General features: G+C 43.8%; 1 protein-coding gene across 3 annotated transcripts in view; it reads right to left on the reverse strand.

Moving 5' to 3' along the window:
• Positions 1–21143, reverse strand: part of LOC147008496 (beta-arrestin-1-like) — a 45937-nt gene that overhangs the window by 13638 nt on the left and 11156 nt on the right. For 2 of the 3 annotated variants that reach the window (XM_085863607.1, XM_085863606.1), the window contains exons 13-17: positions 18043–18180; positions 17223–17306; positions 6994–7017; positions 4710–4798; positions 4367–4421 (exon numbers count right to left, since the gene is read on the reverse strand). In XM_085863607.1, coding sequence (XP_085719733.1) covers positions 4367–4421; positions 4710–4798; positions 6994–7017; positions 17223–17306; positions 18043–18180 — 390 coding nt within the window. The remainder of the gene's footprint in view (positions 1–4366; positions 4422–4709; positions 4799–6993; positions 7018–17222; positions 17307–18042; positions 18181–21143) is intronic. The other variant, XM_085863608.1, reaches the window with a different exon arrangement.

A 21143-nucleotide genomic window follows, 5' to 3' on the forward strand; every position in this document is an offset into this window, starting at 1 on the left:
CACCTTACGCAGTCGCATCCAACTGTCCCTGGACTCTGTATCCTTTTCTCCTGACAAGGTGGAGAGCTTGCTTTCAAACCTCGATTCAGATTCTGCAACCGGTCCAGACGGCATCAGCCCACGTGTCCTCAAAGCCTGCTCTTCTGCTCTTGCTCACCCTCTCTCTGTTCTATTCACCCTCTCATTTGCCCAAGGTCATTTGCCCATTTGCAACTTTGCCCATTTGCCCATTTGCAACTTCCTCACTCTATTCTTTCCCATTCTTCCCTCCAGGCTTTCAAAACAGCTGTTCACCACCACCTCTTATCTTCCCCCATCCAAATCCTCGAACTTTTCTACCCCCGATAATCCACCCAAGCCCACTTCCTTCAATTCTCCTGCTTTCCTTCCTGAAAGTCCCTTTAATGTCCATCTTCCCCTCGCCATGTTCCCCGTCCCATCCCCATCCCTCTCCCTTCCACAGTTCACCTGTGTCTGTTCCCCAATGTTTTGTCCCTTCCACTCCCGCCCCTCTTGTCTCATGCCTCCTTGCTGTGAGTTGTGTGTTAGCTCTCATACGAGCCTCGACCAAGGTATACAAAAAAAAAAAAAAAAAAAAAAAAAAAAAAAAAAAGGTCATCTGCCATCTGCTTGGAAATCTGCTAACATCACTGCCCTGCATAAAAAAGGTGCAAAAACAGATCCCTGTAACCACAGACCAATCAGCCTTCTCCCAATCATCAGCAAGGTTATGGAATCCATCATCGCTTCAGACTGTAAATCCTTCCTCTTCTCCAATGGTTTGATTTCCGATCATCAATTTGGTTTCGGACCTGGTCACTCCACCCTGGATATGCTGCTTCTGCTCTCCCATCAATGGATGGAGGTCCTCAATGCCAGACAGGAAATCCGAGCCGTATCCCTGGACATATCACGTGCTTTTGACACAGTCTGGCACCCTGCACTACTCACCAAACTCTCTTCCCATGGTATCCAAAGGCCATCTCCACTCATGGCTCGCAGACTTCCTCTCCTGTCGCAGTCAACGTGTGGCCCTAAATGGAGTTCTTTCATCCCCTCTTCCTGTGCAGGCTGGAGTTCCTCAAGGTAGCGTTCTGGGCCCAGTTTTTTTTCTGGTTTTCATCAATGATTTCTCCGACTCTCTGGAAAATCCTCTATTTCTCTTTGCCGACGACTCCACCCTCTGCTGTACCATCTGTCATCCCTCAGACCAGCAAGCAACAACTTCTTCGCTCACTGCAGATCTGGATAAAATCACAAACTGGTCCAACACGTGGAACATGTCTTTCAATCCGGACAAATCTCACTCTCACTATGTCTCTTCGAAAGGACAGTTTCGAACCCCCCCCCCATCCACTTTCTCAACAATCCTCTGGAAGAAGTCTTTTCTTTCAAGCTTCTGGGTCTCACTATCTGCCATGACCTTTCCTGGGAAAGTCACATTTCCAACCTCGCCTCAAAAGCCAGTCGCCGACTGGGAATCCTCCGTCGTGCAAAGTCCTTCCTCGGTCCACCTGAGCTCGAGACCACATACAAAGCTTTCTTCCACAGCATGATCTCTGCTCTGGGCTGGTGCTCCTGCCTCTCACCTTTCTCGGCTTCACTCTGTGCAAACCAAGGCATTTCAGATCATTGGTATATCCCGCGATGAGGCTGAGTCTTTGGGCCTCTCACTCTCTCTCTCACCGCAGGCAGGTCGGTGGTCTTTCTGTCTTCTACCATCTCCTGTCCGGTCTCGCCCCCCCCCCCCCGCTCTGTCTGCGATAAGTCTCCACCATATTTCAGCATGGCACTCAAGGTCCGCTAGCAACCACCTTCTGGTAAAACTACCAAAATCACGAATCACTGCTCACATTCACTCTTTCATTCCTCTTATTTCCCGCCTTTGCAATAAACTCCCACATTCTGTTCAATCCCATTCTTCCCTCCAGGCCTTCAAGACAGTTGTTCACCTCCACCTCTTGTCTTCCCCCATCCAAAACCTCGATCTTTTCCTCCCCCGTTAATCCACCCCAAACCCACCTCCTTCAATTCCCTGCCTTCCTTCCTGAAAGTCCCTGTGGTGTCCATCTTATATACCCCGTGTTCCCCGCCCCATCCCTCTCCCTTCCACAGATCTCCGAATGTCTCTGTTCCCTACTGTGTTGTCCTTCCCACTCCGGCCCCTCTTGTCTCATGCCCCCCCCCCCTTGCTGTGCGTTGTGTGTTCGCTCTCATACGAGCCTCATAGTGCATCCAAAATAAATAAATAAATCACATTTTCACTGTTAAATATGCTTCTTTCTCATTGTACACCGCTCCTTCCCAATTCCACATCCAGTTGATGCATGACTTCATCGCCAGGCACTGAAGGAAGGGAGTAAGCACTCAGTTTTTACTCCGTTTTCTTTCTTTCTTTCTTTCTTTCTTTCTTGTTTTTCCGGGCGATATCTCAGCCATCCTTTGAGTTAGGAATCTGAAATTTGGGGACAAAAGTGAAGATGTGCTTTGGCAAAAACAATATCTTTTTATTTTTGATTAATCAATTAGTTCATCAATTACTTAATTATTATCCATTTATTACTTATTTATTTTATTTCTCATCCGGAAAATATCTCAGGCACCTTTTGAATGAGGAAAATGATATTCGAACATGACATTGAACAAATGATTTGGCTATAAAAAAGGGTATTTTTGATTTATTGATTAATCAATTAATCGATTATTTATACATTTTTCGATAAATTACTTAATTTTCAAAAAATTACAGAGTTGGATGAAAAGGTGGTAGTTTGGGTATGCAATTAGCCAATTGATTAAGAAATCCATTATTTTACGATAATTATTTATTTATTTTTAATTATGCATTTTAACGTATTTATCTATCAATTATTATTGTACACTGCTCCCTCCCAATTCCATCTCTCGCCATGTGCTGAAGGCGCTCCGGCAATGTCACGTACTGGAGGATTTGTTCATCTATTTGGAATGGGGGTGGTGTACTTTGAACGTATCTCGACTTGTTTATTGATTTGATCAATACCGTGTTCCTCCTTATACTCACTGGCCTCGCTACTAACACCTCCAACCGAATGGAGCGCATGTTCTTTTGAATCAGTCCAATCAACGGTGTGCTTGAGCCAAGCGAGCGTGCCTGAGGATATTTGGCGAGCGATGACTTAACTGAGTTTTGGGTGAGAATCGGCAGTTGAGCTGGGAATCCAATTGGTGAGGTCTGCATCAGAGCAGTTGAATCAAGACCCCAGGGTGAGGAGCATATGTGAGTTCTCTCAGCCTCTCCAAAGAATTCCTCAGCAGGACTCCTTCCCGGAGCATTACTGGGGGGTTATCGGGACGACTCCGGCGAAAGGAGGAACCGGGCCCATGATCCTGGGGATGCCAGTGGAAAGTTCACCCAGACCAGCTGGAGACCCACCTCAATGCACGAAGTGTGTGAAGAAATAGTTCTCTGCTCCTACCACCGAATACTGTGTAGGCCAAGGTGCTTCGCTCGGCTTGACCAGGCCTGAACCAGCCCATTATTATTTAAAAAATTTTTTTATTCCTCCAGTCTCTTCGAACCCTTTTCTCCTTCTGTGTGTCCAACTAACTCTCGAGTGAGTCCATGTTGATAAGGATTGAGTATAATGTACGCGACACCAACATCTTCATTGTTATTTCTGCTATTATTGTTGTTATTCCATTTGCTTCCTGGGTTGACAGGATGGCCTAGACTTATTAGGTATGCTCACTCACCTCTAAGCTGTCCAACCTGGTTTTGATTACCGACCCAGCTATAAACTGTCAGCCCAGTGTTTCACAGGCGGAGTGATTCATCAATGTCCCTCGGATGAATGTTAAACGGGAATCTTGTCTGCCAGAATTTGTTGGTGGACTTTAAAGATCCCATGATGTCCTTCAGGATGAGTAGGTGAGCTATCGCTGGCACCATCTGCAAATTCAAAATTCCTGCCATAAGCAGCAGAGGGTATTGCATCAATGGCACAGCCCTCAGCCAATGAATTATCCTCCCCTGCATCCTTGTACTACATATATGAATGATGAAGAAGAAAAGAAGACTTGCTTCCTGCCCTGATTTATTGTCCTCATTTCATTACACTCTGTTTGACTCTTTATCCCAGTGACTGTGGGGTCGACTGTTTCTCCATGCACGAATGAATTGCCAATGCGCTCATGTGAGTTGCGTTCTCGGAAGTTGCAACCAAATGGAGAATTCTAACGTTCCCCAACCTACCAGTTTAAATTCAAATCTCCACGATCAGGCCATCATGCAGTGTTAATTCTGGCATCAACAGGTTTGAGTCCGGTTGGGCTCAGCGTAGTGTACGTTAAAATATTCATGTCGCTGTCTTGACAAAATGCCCACCTTATGTCAAAGTTGATCAGGTCCACGTCGGCCGGGGTATCGCAGGTAGGTGTAACTGTAACAGACATACTTTGAGTTCGTCAACAGCAAAATGTATTCCAGGGATAGGAATGGCTTGGGCTTTGATCCCAATCCATCTGCAAATCGTTTTAGCAGCATGCTGGCACGATATAGCAAATGCCAACTATTACTCCAGCTGTCCATACTTATCTTATGTTCAGTGTATTTTGAGTAATCCTGACAAGTTGTAAAATAAAAAAGTTCCTTTTTTTTTTTTTTTCTTTTCAAAAATGAACGTTGTAGCTCGTCGTTGAATGTGTTGCATGTGGTGAGCAACCCCTACCATCAGACTGACCTGCAGCGATCTGCAGTGGCTGTTCCTCAATGGGTTTGGGATGCATGAGCGTGAAGGGGAGTTCCACTGCCACGTCACTGCAAACATTACAGCCAAAACAACAGGGTCAAAATCCCAAGGTCCCAACAGCACTTGTACATCTCATGAACTTCAACCACAGTTAAGTGTAACAAGAGGAACCTGTAAGCACAGCGATTTGCACACTGGCCACCTGGGAGAGAATGTCGCTGAAAAGGGTCTCGTGACATTTATGATGCACACTAATTTACGACTTATGTCATTCACATGATCCATTTATGAGTTATTTTATTAACCTCCACCTCTGTTTAAATAATAATAATAATAATAATAATAATAATAATAATAATAATCCGACTGTCCAATAGTTCTGGAAATGCAGCAATACATTGTTGCTTTAAGTGAGCCGTTTGATGCATGGCTTGCAGGATGGGCTGAAGTTGGCCCCTTGAGTATTGAACTTGACGTGCGTGCTTGCATGTTTGTTTGTTCGTTCGTTCGTTCATAAGGAAAGATATCAATTATGGTCTCTTCTCGTTTATTACGTCTCTATAATCTGGCATTTTCATTGTGTGTTTAAGCCTGGTGTTGGCTTAAGGGTAAAGGTAGCTGCCTTTAGATCTTAGGGTCTTGAGTTCAAGCCCCTGTTTTTTTTTTTCACCGTTGAATTACCACCAGGTGAGTTGACTCAGCCTTGTCACTCTTCTGAGGTCGGCAAAAATGAGTACCAGCCTGCTGGTAACGGGCGTTGCATCAGCGGCACAGCCATGCCCCATGAAAATGATGCAACCAAGCAGTCGTAGGCTGCATACAAATAAATAAATTGTTTGTGCGTTTCATATCATTCATTGACAAACTAGCCAAGTAGCCCAATTAAAATTGAGCGTAACAGCAGTGTCTCTGGTTTATCTCGCAAATGTACTGTGTGCTCCTTACATTTAAAGAGAGCCATGCACACTCTTTACAGAGCTCCAGGGTGTATCACGACGAGTTGAGAAACGTTTCTAGATGGGTCGCCACTCCGACACAGGATACTCAACTGAAAGTGCATGGATTTGTAATTATTTTTCACTATGCTCGTGATAATTCGCATACTCTTCACGAAAGACACCTTTGGATCTCCAACATCCACCAACAAGAGTTGTCAGCAGCCGGGTCATCCGGCTTAACATCAACTTGCCTCGACCTGCCTGTGAAACGCCAGGATGAGGGTTTATAGCTGGGATCAACTTGACGTGAAAATATGAAATAACTGTGTTTTGGGTGATTGAGCATCAATCTCTCGACACGGAGAGGGCTGCGAGGTTGGCTTGCGCTTTGGCATCTCTGCATTAGAAGGTGGATTCGGTCGGGAATCAAAGCAAGTGCATTCAAATATTTATATTGCGTATGCAGAATGGAAACGAATATACCAAGGGGCCACAGTCTTCGTGGGACTACGCTGAGTGTAATGAGAGGTCCCACAATCATGTACGACCTTAAACAAGGAAATGAGGAGGCCATTTGGCCCATAATTGCTGTGTTGCACTCTAATTTTATTTTTGCTACAACTGTAAACCACAATATTCTTGATGTTTTACTCACGCCTAAATAAGCCGATCTTGATTTGGTGACTCAATTTGTGTATCTATATAGCCCAGGTGTATATGTAATCCAGTAAAACAGCTATTTTAAGAGGGCAAAAGTAATGCATCACCACCTTGCCTCTGATGAATGCACTCTCTGAGAGTGAATTTACATCGATGGCATGAAACTTGGAAAGTTATGATTAATTATTATTAACTCGAGCTGATTTCCAAGTACAGTTTGCAGTTGGATCAATGATCAACCGACAAAGAGGTATTATGTTTTCAGGTTGTCCGTGATAGCTTTTCGGTCACGTGATAACTTAATAACGGCTGAAGGCACCCAAGTCAAACTTGATACAAGTATGTATAATGTTGTATACATAAACAGATTGGATTATGCGGGCAAGAGGTCAAGGTGAAGGTCAGAGGTCATGTCAGCTAAAAATGTGATGTTTGAGAATAGCTGGAGGGATTAAAATCAAAGTTTGTACAATTATGTATAATGATGTAATAATGTGGACAGACGCATATCTGTCGATGTCGCAATGTCGAAGAGTGCCATTCTAGTTTTCTGTTTATATTTTCCCACAGCTCCTTGTCAGCCTGATAAGTGGTTGTGTATTTCCTGTGGCAGTTCAATGTGGACAATCATGGGTGTTTTTAAAAGTGACATTTTAAAAACACACCTGCTTGTGATGTCTCCGAGCAATCTGAAAAAAATAAAAATAAAAATAACCTATTAATCCAAATAATAAAGCACAGCATTTGATTGTCTTTCAACAATATCATTGATCAATAGTGGCAATACCACACCCATGACATTATCTGCTCGGGTTGGCCTGTTTGGCATTAAAAAAACAAAAAACAACAGGGGATGTTGTAATCTGCTCCGTCTGTCTGTCCCTTCATCACACTGTCTCCTCCTAAACCGTTGTGCAGAAAATCACCAAACTTGCTGGTTATGTTCACGACATGGCAAGAAGGTGCGAGAGCAGCATCACGTTTGGCCCCACGCCCTGGGGTCTCGGGGCATAGTCATCAGGTCAAATACCAAAAAATGCAATTTCGGGCACATTTTAAAACATTTTTTTAATGAAATTTTGTATATGCAATCAACATTGGGCGACGCATGAAATACGTAACTATTTATTGCATTTGACCCCAGTTCATGCCCCAGGGGTCAAAGTTCATGACCATGGAGTCACAGGGGTCAAAAAGGAAAAAAATAATTGAATCAAAATTTGATCATGGGTTATTCCCGGTGGAACGTTTTGCCATCTTTCAAGTTTGCTTTCAGTGGGAAACGTGGACATTTGCGATGATGTACCATCGACTAACAGCCTGTTTAATTCCCTTTGTGCCCTTTTCGGTGAAAAGCTCAAATTAACTTGACAAAACAATAATTTCCACTGGTGGCTCGAGTCAAAATGTTCTTTGACGAGCATTGGTTCATAAGTAATTATTTTTAATGAAACAAGTCCCAGTCGGGAAATGGCAGTAAAGCAACGTTGCGAAATCATGTATTGTGTCTATTTCGGAGGAAATTTCAAATCGCATGTGAAAATTGCTAAATGCCTGCCTGCCATTTGTAATCACTTGATGTATTTGTATTTCACTTAGGACATCTAATTATGTGCTTTGATTTGTTATGGTAGTTTATGTCTGCTAAATGTGGTTGATAAAAGGCATCATTAGTGTAAACTGAGTACTGTTCACGAAACCTTTCTTTTTCCATAACAATCTGGTGACACAGCAGAATATATTGAACAATGGCAGCTTTATATCAGCATATTGATTGCAAAGTAAGATAATTGTTTGTTCAATAAGTAATCACAAGTTAATGACGCAAGATTCATTTTCTTTCTTCCTTTTTTTTTTTTGGAAGTTAACAAGAACAATAATCCCGAAGAGGACATGTTCAAGCCAGAATTTTCAAGCTTCAATGTTGGACCTTTTTGTTTTCCTCTCTCTTTACAAGAGTGACGCTCATAGAAGAGCGATATTGAACTGACAGTTGGGTCACGGGGCAATAATTGGGCACAATCAGCATGGGAATGAATGAACAAGAAAGGAAAAGAGAGAGAAAGAGAGGAAACTGAAATCAGAAGTAAGAGGGTTGGGGCCATAAGTTTTGGAGGAAAACTCTGCAACTGGACCAGCCTGCATCAGCTCAAGTGTCCTAAAAACCTGCTCTGCTGCTCTTGCACATCCTATCTTTACCCTTTTCATCCTATCATTTACCCTAGATCATCTTCCATCTCCAAGGAAATGAGCCAACAGCACAGCATTACATAAAAAGATGCAAAAATGGATCCCCTCAACATCGATACAAACCAACTAGCTTACTTCCATTTATCAGCAAGATCATGGAATCCAACACCACAGCTGACATAAAATCATTCCTTTTCTCCACCAGCCTCATCTCAGGTCATCAATCCAGATTCAGACTTGGTCACTCTGCATTGGACAGGCTGCTTCCATTTTCCCAACAATGGTGGAGCCTCTCAATATCAGACATGAGATCGTGGCTGTCTCTCTCGACATATCTTGAGTTTTCGATATAGTTTGGCATCCTGCCCTGTGCTCTCAACTGTGTGCCGATGGAATCCAATGCCAACTCAATTCTTGGATTACTGACTTCCACCACTCTCTTTGCCAACATGTGGCACTCAACGGTATCCTTTTATCTCCTCTCCCTGACAAGGCTGGAATTCCCCAAGGCAGGATTCTAGGCCCCATATTATTCCTAAACTTCAACAATGATCTTGCCGACTCTCTGGGAAATCCTTTTTTTCTCTTTAATGATGACTCCACTCTCTGCCGTGACATCCCTCATCCCTCTGACAGACAGGCCTCTTACCTCTGTTCAGACCTGGACAAAATCACAAACTGGTCAAACAGTTGGAATATGTCTTTAAACCCTGAAAAATCTCACTCACACACTCACACTCACTCTCTCTCTCTCTCTCTCTCTCTCTCTCTCTCTCTCTCTCTCTCTCTCTCTCTCTCTCTCTCTCTCTCTCTCTCTCTCTCTCTCTCTCTCTCTCTCTCTCTCTCTCTCTCTCTCTCTCTCTCGTAGAGGTTCAGTCACTCAAACTCTTGGATCTCACTCTCAGCCATGATCTCTCTTGGGCAAGCCACATTTCAAAGTTGGCCTCCAAAGTCAAATGCTGAATGGGTATCCTCCATCATGCAAAGACCTTCGTTGGCTCATCTGCGCTCCTATCCACCTAGCAGGCTTTAATCTGCAAAAAAACATCCCATCAACTTCCTTACCAACCCTCTTGAAAAAGTTCAGTCACTCAAACTTTTGAGACTCACGACAGCCATGATCTTTCTGGGACAAACATTTCTATGTTGGCACACCTGAACTCATATGCACCTATTAGACTTTCATCCACAGCTTTATAAAGTACTGCTCTCCAGTCTGGACTGGCTCCCCTGCCTCACTTCTTGCTCAACTTTGTGCTATGGAAACCAAGGCTTTCAAGATCATCGGAATCTCTCGCGATGAAGCTGATTCTACCGGCTAATCACTTCGCCATTGCTAACAGGTCACTGGTTTCTTTGTCTTCTTCCACCACTTTTCTGGTCTCGCACCCTGTGTGAGACCGATATCTAAACAAAGGACGGAGAAGCTTCTTGTGAGCCAGTGGCCATCCGTGTCTAGTGCCCAACTGTGTCTATGGATGTCCTCCTGCAATTGAGTTACTTTTAATTAGGAGGTTGGTGGCAGGATTTTCACTCCGGCCACAGTAAAACCCTTCATTCCGCAAAAACATTCTAAAAGCAAACAAAAATCTGAAAACCCACTCCATGGGAGAACCTCCTGTGCAGCTGCCCTTCACCGGGCAGCTCACCGGATGACGGGATTGGGGCAAAGCCTTTAGGACCCCCAATCTTTGATGATAGGAGCAAAACCACAGGGTAACCTTCCCAGGTCAGATTGTGGAAGTGTGTGTCGGGGTGTTGCTGAGGTGTCATCCACCAGATGGCGGTGTCCTTGGGTTAACCAGAGGCGGTCCCTTCTGGTGGGTGCCTGGAATGTCCGATCCTGAAGAGAGGATGGTCAACTGTCTCTGTTATTATCTGAGCTCAAGCGAACGGACATCGGTATTGCAGCACTCTCTGAGGTTCGAAGAAAGGATTGCGTTGAGATCATGGTGAGTTGTTACACCTACTATTAGTCTAGTCACCCTGATGGTTACCATGCCCAAAGAGGTGCTGCAGCTGTGTCCAATAAGCTGACTCCAATGATAATTGAGGTAACACTGGTCAAGGAGCATATTATGAGACTAAGGATTCGTCACTCCTTGGGTGTCATTTCCCTGATCTCTGCATTTGCTCGGACTGAGGCGAGTGATCTCACCGTGAAGGATGCATTCTATGCCACGCTCGAGTCTGTGGTTGATCAGTGCCCCAGACGAGATACACTTCTCATCTTGGGGGATGTCAATGCATCGACTGGAGCTGAAGTGGATGGTTATGAGACGTGTGTTGGTCCCTATGGGTCTGTAACTGTGAACCAGAATAGCACTAAGTTCCTTGACTTTGCAAGAAGTCATGGACCAAGGGTGGCTGCTTCATGGTTTCAGCACCCACAGGCTGATCGCTGGACTTAGTATTTCAACGCTGGCGGTGTGGCAAAGGAGATTGACTATGTGCTCATTGTTTGTTACTGGAGGATGATCCAGAACTGCAGGGTCTACCAGAGTGCTCATTTCCACAACACTGACCACAGGCTTGTTGTGGCAACTCTGAAGTTGCAGATTAAATCCAGGAGAATGGAACGATGCCAGCCTAGGCGGGATGTTGGCAACTTCAAGGATGAGTGGGCAGCTAGGAAGTTTGCAAACAGGCTGAGTGGAGATTTGGGGGGTCTGGGTGCTTTGGATGATCCTGAAGAGTTGTGGAGTGTCTTCATCACCACCATCCTTGATGTTGCAGGTGGATGTCTTGGAACGCCCCGTTGGGCGAAGAAGAATTTTGTCTCTCAAGGGACACTGGAAACCATTGACCAGAGTCACAGGGCCAGTATTAATGGCAGAGCTGAGCTGTTCAGGGAGCTGAGGCGTAAAACTGTTCGTGCGGTAAGGGTGGACACGGAGGCATATGTGGGAGGAATCTGTGAGGGGGTAGAGCATCACCTGTGATCAAGTGATTCTCGTTCTGCTTACAGGGGAATTTGCACATTGTGTTCCTCCAAGCCCATCCCTCGGTGTACTGCAGTTAGAGCAGAGAGCGGTGGGCTCTTGACAGACGAATCTGACATGAAGGCCCGCTGGGCCAGTTATTTTGAGCGATTGTACCAGGCTGATCCACCAGCTGTTGAGTTGGACATCAGGGGTGTTACGATCCCTATTGCTGACATTCAAATCAACTGTGGTCAACCTTCATTTGTGCAAACACAGGCTGCAGTGAACCAGGTGAAATGGGTTAAAGCTCCAGGGATCTGTGGCATCCATGCTGAATTTCTCAAGGCGGGTGGAAATGCTGCACTTGTGTCGTTGCATGCAGTTCTGTGCTCTGCTTGGAACACAGGCATCATCCCAACTGACTGGAAGAGCGGCCTTGTTGACCCTCCTGGAAAGGGAAGGGTGATCGTCAAAACTGCATCAACTACCAAGGGGTGGCGTGTCGTTCAGTGCTGGGCAAGGTCTTTGCTGGGATAATTCTTGATAGAGTTCGCCACCATCTGCTTGAGCACCAGTGTCCAGAGTTGTCGGTCTTTACACCAAATGGGTCAAAGCTTGACCATATCCTTGCTGTTCGCGTCCTCACCAAACGCAGATGACAGTTTCGGCAAGGGCTGCTTGCAGCCTATGTTGATCTCTGTAACACGTTCGATTCAGTGAATTGGGATGTCCTCTGGAGGATTCTTGGTCTTTGTGGGGTGCCACCAAAACTGATCGATCTGATGTATGAACTCTACTCTGGTACTGAAAGTGCTGTGAAATGTGGTGGTACCATCTCTGACTTATTTCCAGTTGTTACTGGAGTTCATCAGGGGTGTGTACTGGCCCCCACACTTTTCAGCACTTGTATGGACAGGATTCATGGGAGGGTATCAGAGAGATCAAGCTGCTGTGCATCGTTTGGGAATGTCAAGATCTCTGATCTTGATTTCACAGATGATGCAGTTATCTTTGCAGAGACTCTAGATATCCTTTTGGGGGCCCTCGAGGTGCTGAATGAGGAGTTGGAGCCACTAGGATTATGCGTTTCCTGGGTCAAAACTAAGATCCAGGCTTTCAATGACATCTTGGGTGCTGCTCTCCCATCTGCACCTGTTTGTGGTGAGGATGTTGAGGTCATGGAGAGATTCACTTACCTTGGCAGTGATATTCATGTCTTTGCTGGCTGTGAGTCAGAGGTCAACAGACGTCTGGGTCAGGCCTGGGGAGTCATGGATTTACTTGATCATGGGCTGTGGTGCTGCCATTACCTGTGTGGGAGGATGAAAGTCTAAGTCTTCAGGTCCTTGGTGCTTCCAGTTTTGCTCCCCGGATGTGAGACTTGGACTGTGACCAGCGATCTGAGACAGAGAATTAATTCCTTTGGCACCAGTCTCTTCAGAGAATCCTTGGCTCTCGCTGGTCAGACTTTGTGTCCAATGAGCAGTTGTTGAGAGAGACTCGAATGAGATTTGTTACCTGCATAGTCCGTGAGCACCAGCTGTGGCTGTATGGACATGTGGCTCGTTTTCCTGATGCTGATCCTGCTCACCAGATTCTCTCAGCGAGGGAGTCTCATGAGTGGAGGAGGCCAGTGGGCCGACCACGTGCCTCGTGGTTGCAGCAGGTTGACCATCCTCTCAAGGAGATGGGGATGGGCCTGGCATCTGCCTGGGGGATGGCCAGACGGAGGCCCCTGGAGTACCGGCGGAAAGTGGACGGAGCGACACGCTTCTCTGGCTTATGCTCCCATACCTGACCTGACCTGACCCTGTGCCCTCTCCATGCTTTGTATAATCACTAATAATCCACTCCTCGTGAAACTGCAGAAATCCCAAACCACTGCTCACATCCACTTATTTGTTCCTCGTTTTTTCCTGCCTGTGGACCCAATTTCCATCTTCTCTTCAAGCTCATTCTTCCCTCCATCTCTTTAAGATTCTGTTTACCACCATCTAAAATCATCCCCAATCCAAAACCATGATCTTTCATTCACTGGTTAAACCACCCCCACCCCTCCCAAAGTTTTGCTTCTGTGTTCATCTTGTCCACCCCTTGTGTTCTTCCCTACTCATCATTACCTGCATCCCTCGTTTGTCCATATCAATCTATTTTCTCCCTCTGCCCTGCTTTTGGCATTTCCCCCTTCTCCTGCTGTTCCTTTTGTTATCTTGCAGCCTGATCAGTTCTGTGTTCTGGCTCTTCCACGAGCTTTGATTACGTAAACAACAACAAATAAACAGTTTATTAACCTCCGCCATCGAAGATGGATGGAGGTAACTGTTTTCACCCCTTTCTGTTTGTTTGTTTGTTTGTTTGTGAACAGTATTACGGAAAAACTCCTGGACGGATTTCGACGAAACTTGGTGGGGGGGGGGGGGATTAGGTATGGTCCAAGGATCATGCCATTAGATTTTGGACTTGGTCCAAAGTCCAATATGGCTGCTATGGCGGCCATTTTGAAAAAATATTTGAATTTTTGCTTTTGCATTTCTACATGTTTTAAGTGATTTCCAACCAAAAACAAATAAATTTGTTAGAGAAAAAAGCAAAATTTTGCAACTTTTTTTCAAAAAAATTTCGATTTTATTTGAAAGTATTTGAATTTTTTTTTGCATTTCTACATGTTTTAAGTGATTTCCACCCCCCCCTCCAAAAAAAAAATTTGTCAGAGGAAAAAAAAAAAATTTGCAACTTTTTTTCCAAAAAAAATCGATTTTATTTGAAAGTATTTGAATTTTTTTTTGCATTTCTACATGTTTTAAGTGATTTCCACCCCCCCCCAAAAAAAGAATTTGTTAGAGGAAAAAAAAAAATTTTGCAACTTTTTTTTCCAAAAAAAATCGATTTTTTTTGGCATTTCTAAATGCGCGTCGATCTCGTTTAGTTTATTCAATCGTGGTTCAGTATAGTCTGATCCGTTTTGACCTACAATGAATAGGATATCAGGTTCACTTAAGTGACCCAGCAGTATTGGCGGCGGAGGTTTTGCACTCTACCGAGTGCTCCCCCTCTAGTTCACTCTGTTTGATCTCTGACATTTCTCAAAGGAGGATTGCCTTTTTGCATTAAAAAAAAAGGAGAGCATAAAAGGTTAAACAAAACTTTTTTTAACATTCTGATAAAACTGAACACAAACATCACCTGCGTCTCATATTACATGGACACGAATGTCATGAAAAGTTTGTCATAATACCCAATACTCATGCACACCAGTCCTAATAACAAATGCACGGGCTTACAACGTGCCCTTGCTGTCATTACATTGAGAAATACCTTTATATATAAACGTTTATCCTTTTAAATCAAAAGCTTTAAAGCAATACCCCTGCGCCTTGGCCCGAAATCCAAAATGGTCATGGAAAAAAACCATTATTTCTGCCATACTGTCATTATCAGTGAGAGCAAATAAGGTCTAACATTCTGGGGTTGTGGTTAGGCCTCGAATGATGGGGACTGAGGAAATGCGTCATTTGCCTAATGAAGGACTGAAGGGGGTGAAGGGGCTTGGGGGATTTGGGAGGAGAGTGAGGAGAAGAGAAGAGAGGAATAATACGTAGGATAAAGAGATTGGAAAGGTTGGTTTGCCCATCACGTGTGTGTTACATTCTTTCAGAATATCGAGAAGTGATTATTTTTAAAATAATTAAGTGCCCTTGTCGGAGGAGGTATTCATGAACTTAATTGCATATGTGAGTGCAACGACCACTCGGAAGATTAGGTTACGTTTTGTATTCCACTGATAGGCTGGATCTGGATTCGGACGTGAACTGAAATTTAATCAAATTGTCCTTGTCACCGAACCAACTCATTCAGCAAGTTTCATGTGAATCTGTCCATAACTTTTTTGTAATATCGTGCTATATATTGTTTTAGCCCGATCACTCAATGGTGAAGAATCACTTAAAAAAAATTATCGGATCCGGATCCGGATTCAGATCCTGCACTAAATATTTTTTACCGGTTCTTATTGCACCCTTTTGGGGTCAAAAGACTAATATTAAAAGACGTGACAGCTGATGACCTAAAGTCAACACCTCCTTGTTTTCATTTCCCTGTCTCCTTTTTGGGAAACTTGCTCTCCATTTATTTTGGTCACATGCAAGATGAACCGCTTATCGATTGGCACGTCCTGTGTTTTTTGTTTTTTTTTGTTTTTTTGTTTTTACAGATGTGAGGTTTAGATTTGCTTTTATTTATTTACCTGTTGGAAACCAATTCTGCTGTGAGATAAAGGAGCAATTTTTTTTTTAAAAACACTGAAAAATGATTTTAAATGGTGGGTTGTATTATTTATTCTGAGGATTAATTAATTAATTTCTTGCAACATATAAATCTTGGCTTGTGGAGGACCTAAGCGCCAGATTTACAAACCCAGAAGGGATGAAAGAGTAACAGGCAAACCAGGATATCTATCACACATGAGTGGTTGAGTGGTCGAAAGGAAATGTACCGTATGTGAAAAGGGGGGCTGGGGAATAGAGGGTGACGTGGTCATTGAGAAATGGAGAGTAGTTGTGGGAAAAAAAGTGTGAGGTTGCAATGGGCAGTACTCTTGAACGACTGGAGGGAAGGACGAGACTCGGGGAGTTGGCTCCACAGACAACAGAATATAGAGATGAAGGAATGGAGGAAAATGTTCACCTTAGACTCGGTTAGGGTAATCAGGCGTTGGATTCTGGAAGAACACATGTGATTGAGGCAGGCTGTAAGAGGACAGAGGAATGAAGGTGGAAGGAACGATGCCTGAATTGAGGCAATATAAAACTGAGTCCCAAGGTCTGCTTCGCACCAACCGATCTGCGGTCATTGAGAACCATACCTTGAGACGAGGCATCCTGCTGAGAGATGCTAAGAACGTGAAGGGTTGCGTTTGTTAATTTTAAGAAGAGATCCATCCTCATCATCCCCTTTATCCAATCAAGGTGTTCATGGTGTTCATGCAAATTTTTGCAAACCCATTTTGGTCTATTCGGCATTCACATTTGGCACTTCGGATTATGATAATGGGATCCCAGGTTCACATCCCAGATACTGTGTTTGAAATGCCATTTGTTCATACCTTTGTAATGCATGTGAAACTCCACTAATGTCCTTGTCTTGCACTTGATATCTATCCAAGTGCCTCCATTAGCATTGGAGCACTGTATAGAATAAAAATAATCCATGTGACCAATCTACAGAGTGGCTGCTTGGTTGAGAAGTTAGACTTATTTCTTTATCCATCGGCTGGTGTGGGTTCAATTCCACAGCTGCTCGTTCTCACTAACCCGTGCTTGGCAAGCATGCTGTTAGGTTGACGTGGGTTGAGGGGACCCATTGACGTGGGTTGAGGAGAGGCCTTCTTCATGCAGTAAACTGAAAAAAAGCCTTGTTTGAGGTTTTGCACACTTCCTCAGTTGGGTGGTGGGAAGTGGTGCTTTTGTGCGGAAACTTCGACTTCAATGGGGTGGGTGGAAGGAGGATGTATTATTTATTTGTGTACGAAATATGTACTATGTAGACGGCTTGTTGAGGGCTGGATGGACGGGGAAGAGTTTGCCGAAAGAAAACCCTTTCGACAGTGAATAGTTTGTGCGTTTGGAGAGAGTGTCATGGATGCCGACATATTGCAAGAGCTGATGGATAAACCGGAAAAAGAATGATGCAAAACTTTCTGATACAGTTAAAACAATTCCTTGGATGGTTTTAAAACAGAAGACTTGGTTCAACTTCATGTAAGTGTTGATCATTGGTCTTACCCCCCACGGGACACCAGCAGCTTGACCTTGACCTTGTACGATACGAGGATGCCAAGGATCTCCTTGCTGCCACCTTCTTTCACTCTGTGAATGAAAAGGTTTCATCTGAACCTGTGGTTTTTAATCTCCATCAGCCAGACTCTTGGAAGTGCTTGAAAAAAAGGCAAACAACCGTAGTAATGACGTAATATACAGGTGAGTCCTTTCGTCCCATAGGTTCTTGGCTACGGATGAGTTAATCCGAAAATTTATCGCCTTTAAGTTGTCAACCTCTTAGCGAGGTTCGAGTCAACGATCAAAGGATAAATCATCGCCAGCAATGGGACTTAGTTCCACATTGATTTGTATATAATGTTTTTAACATTGCGTCTGAGTGATAGTAAAAATAATAAGAATTAAATAACATTCCCATTAGCGGCTCAACACGTAGGTGTTATGGGGCCACCAAGACGGTTACAGACCAGGAAAGATCCTAATTCGGCATGGTACTCAAACCTATGTTGAGCCCATACAGATAATTTGGAACTTAGGATATAAATGCGCGTGGCCTGCTTTTCTAAAGAATATCATTAAAACACGAGCATCCTCAAGTGAGTGCAATCAGACGGAGCAGAAAGCTGAACTCACTGTCTTAAAAATAAAAATAAAACCTACAAATTTGGTTTGAACTGAATACATATTTTAAACCACAAATAGCTAAGAAACATGCTACGAGCGATAATGATACAGTGAAAATCTATGTGCTGCAGATAAACAGAGAAGATCGAAACAGGTAGCTGCATCATGTCGGCTGTATTTAAAATAGTAATAGATTTAGTACATGGAGCTGGATGCCAGGTTTGTGTCCTCATGCTTGAGCTGTCCATCGAGAGCCAGGCCACGTCGGTCACGATTGGCAGAAAGAAGAGGTTGCAGGGTGAACACTTTGCACAGTGATGAGCCAGGAGCCACTGTGTTACTAGAGGAAGAGGGCAATGTGTGTTAACATAGTACAGTACTTGCATCTGGAAATGGTCAAAAATATAAAGCAGAACCGGTCATGGCAGTTGGGTACTGAAGCCCTGTAGTACTTCTTCTTTGATCGTACGGAGCACAAGGCTGCAGGGTAGCATCATTGGCTGAGGGTGCGGCAGTGCCACTGATACAATGCCCTCTGTATACAAAGGACATCGTGGGGTCTTTCACGTTCACCAACTAATGACGGTAGGCGGAATACCAGTTTAACGTCCATCCGAGGGACGGCACACAATGATAAATCGCCCTGCCTGTGAAACACTGGGATGACTTCATAGCTGGGTCAGGATTCAAACCCAGGCGAGGTAGCTTAGAACCGAACATGCATCCTTCTAGGCCATCCTGCCAGCCTCTTGTAGAACTAATTAACATATATTAAATGTCGGCATAAAAATGATTTTCAAAGTCAAATGATGCAGTAACCAGATTTCAAATTCAGTGTTCAACACTGAGGTTCTTTTCAAAGGAGCTTTTTGCTGCTTTTTTTTTTCTTCTTCTGGTTTTCGAAAGTGAAAGTTAACAAAACAAACCAAAAAAATTATAGTGTTTTATTAATGTCATTACAGGTTATGTCACATAATCCGCCGCATTTACCGCTTCTTGGCCATTCTTGTATTGTCTTTGCTTTGACGCTGCGTCAATGGGGAATTGTCTTGATATTTAGCCACAATGGCCTTTCACTGCGTTGTGCCATCTGGCCTTGCCCGAAGTACCAGAAAACAATAAATAATTGCATATTGTTTGTTGAAAGGCACCGATAGATCATCGATGTCACAAGCACCAAACGGTGCTGTCATGTTCCTCCCAAAAGGAACTTGTACTCTTCCCTCCCAATGGAATAATATGTTAACTTTTACGTCGACTGTACCATTTAAAAGTGAGTACACAGTTGTTGAGGTATCCCATCACAAGGCCACTTTTATGTACAATCAAAAATTAATTTTTATGTCTCACCGATGAGGACAACGTCAAAACAGAACGGCGTTGATATCGTACAGCGCACGAGCATCATAACCCTATGCTGATGTCACACTGGCACATTTTGGGCCAAGCATTATCTGGTCGAAAAAGTTTGACGGTTACGCCTTAACTTTAACGTTGGTCAGAAGCCGAAAAAAGAATTATTTTATTTTTGACTTGGCAGAAACAACAGGATGTGGCTAAACTGCATTTGAATCATGGGTGACATTTTCCATGCCTTGCTGCGTTGCCTTTTGTGAGCCAGAGAGGGGTGAAGTTGGGAAGTTAATGCGATGAGATGTTTACGACCGTGAGGTACGTTGATTAGGTTTTTCCATCATTAACCGGGATTTGAAAACCGTATTTCATTTGGATGGACAGACATTAAACCAGCGAGGCGTGCTCCATCGACTGCGTGAGAACACAGCGTCACTATAAAAAATTTAATGGCTGCCAAGTGGGAGTACTCATAGTTCTAAACCAAAGAGGGCAGTCACATTTCAGGGTGAGAGGTCACGCATTATGCCAAAACAGAAACACAAACTAGAGGGGGAGCACTCGGGAGAGTGCAAAACCTCCGCCGCCAATACTGCTGGGTCACTCAAGTGAACCTTATGTCTTATTCATTAAATATGATGTCAACAGTGCTGACAGAGTTCTAGTTCTTTTCTCCATTTTTCTTTTGGGGGGGGGGGGGGTTGAAATCAATTAAAACATGTAAAAATGCAAAAAAAAAAAAATCTAAATTTTGTTGAAAAAAAAGTTGCAATTTTTTTTTTCTCCAACAATTTTTTTTGAGGGTGGATTGGAAATCACTTAAAACATGTAGAAATGCAAAAAAAAAAATTTTTTTGGGGGGGTTGGAAATCACTTAAAACATGTAGAAATGCAAAAAAAAAATCTTTTTTTGGGGGGGCAAAAAAAAATTTGGGGCGGGGGGGGGTTGGTAATCATGTAAAACATGTTGAAATGCAAAAAAAAAAAAAAAATTCTCAGAATTTTTTTTGGGGGGGGGGGGGGACCAAGTCCAAAATTTAATGGCATGATCCTTGGACCATACCTAACCCCCCCACCAAGTTTCGTCGAAATCCGTCGAGGACTTTTTCCGTAATACTGTTCACAAACAAACAAACAAACAGAAAGGGGTGAAAACAGTAACCTCCACCCATCTTCGAAGATGGCGGAGGTTAATTACCACCACATTTTGACACCAATACACCAAGTATTTTTTAAAGCTGTTTGCTATTTTATGATTTATATGAATAAATGGAACTTTCATCCATTCATTACACACACGCACGCACACACACTATGACCCAGAAGATCAAATGAGACTCTTTATCAGAGAGACTTCAATTGGAAGTCTGACTATCTTGGTCACATAAGTCCATTTGTCCCAATAACTTTGTCATATATATATATATATCTCTCTCTCTCTCTCTCTCTCTCTCTCTCTCTCTCTCTCTCTCTCTCTCTCTCTCTCTCTCTCTCTCTCTCTCTCTCTCTCTCTCTCTCTCTCTCTCTCTCTCTCTCTCTCTCTCTCTCTCTCTCTCTCTCTCTCTCTCTCTCTCTCTCTCTCTCTCTCTCTCTCTCTCTCTCTCTCTCTCTCTCTCTCTCTCTCTCTCTCTCTCTCTCTCTCTCTCTCTCTCTCTCTCTCTCTCTCTCTCTCTCTCTCTCTCTCTCTCTCTCTCTCTCTCTCTCTCTCTCTCTCTCTCTCTCTCTCTCTCTCTCTCTCTCTCTCTCTCTCTCTCTCTCTCTCTCTCTCTCTCTCTCTCTCTCTCTCTCTCTCTCTCTCTCTCTCTCTCTCTCTCTCTCTCTCTCTCTCTCTCTCTCTCTCTCTCTCTCTCTCTCTCTCTCTCTCTCTCTCTCTCTCTCTCTCTCTCTCTCTCTCTCTCTCTCTCTCTCTCTCTCTCTCTCTCTCTCTCTCTCTCTCTCTCTCTCTCTCTC

Source organism: Eptatretus burgeri, chromosome 18 (genome assembly GCF_056783735.1).
Source record: "Eptatretus burgeri isolate ZD-2024b chromosome 18, Ebu_testis_v1, whole genome shotgun sequence".
NCBI lineage: Eukaryota > Metazoa > Chordata > Myxini > Myxiniformes > Myxinidae > Eptatretus > Eptatretus burgeri.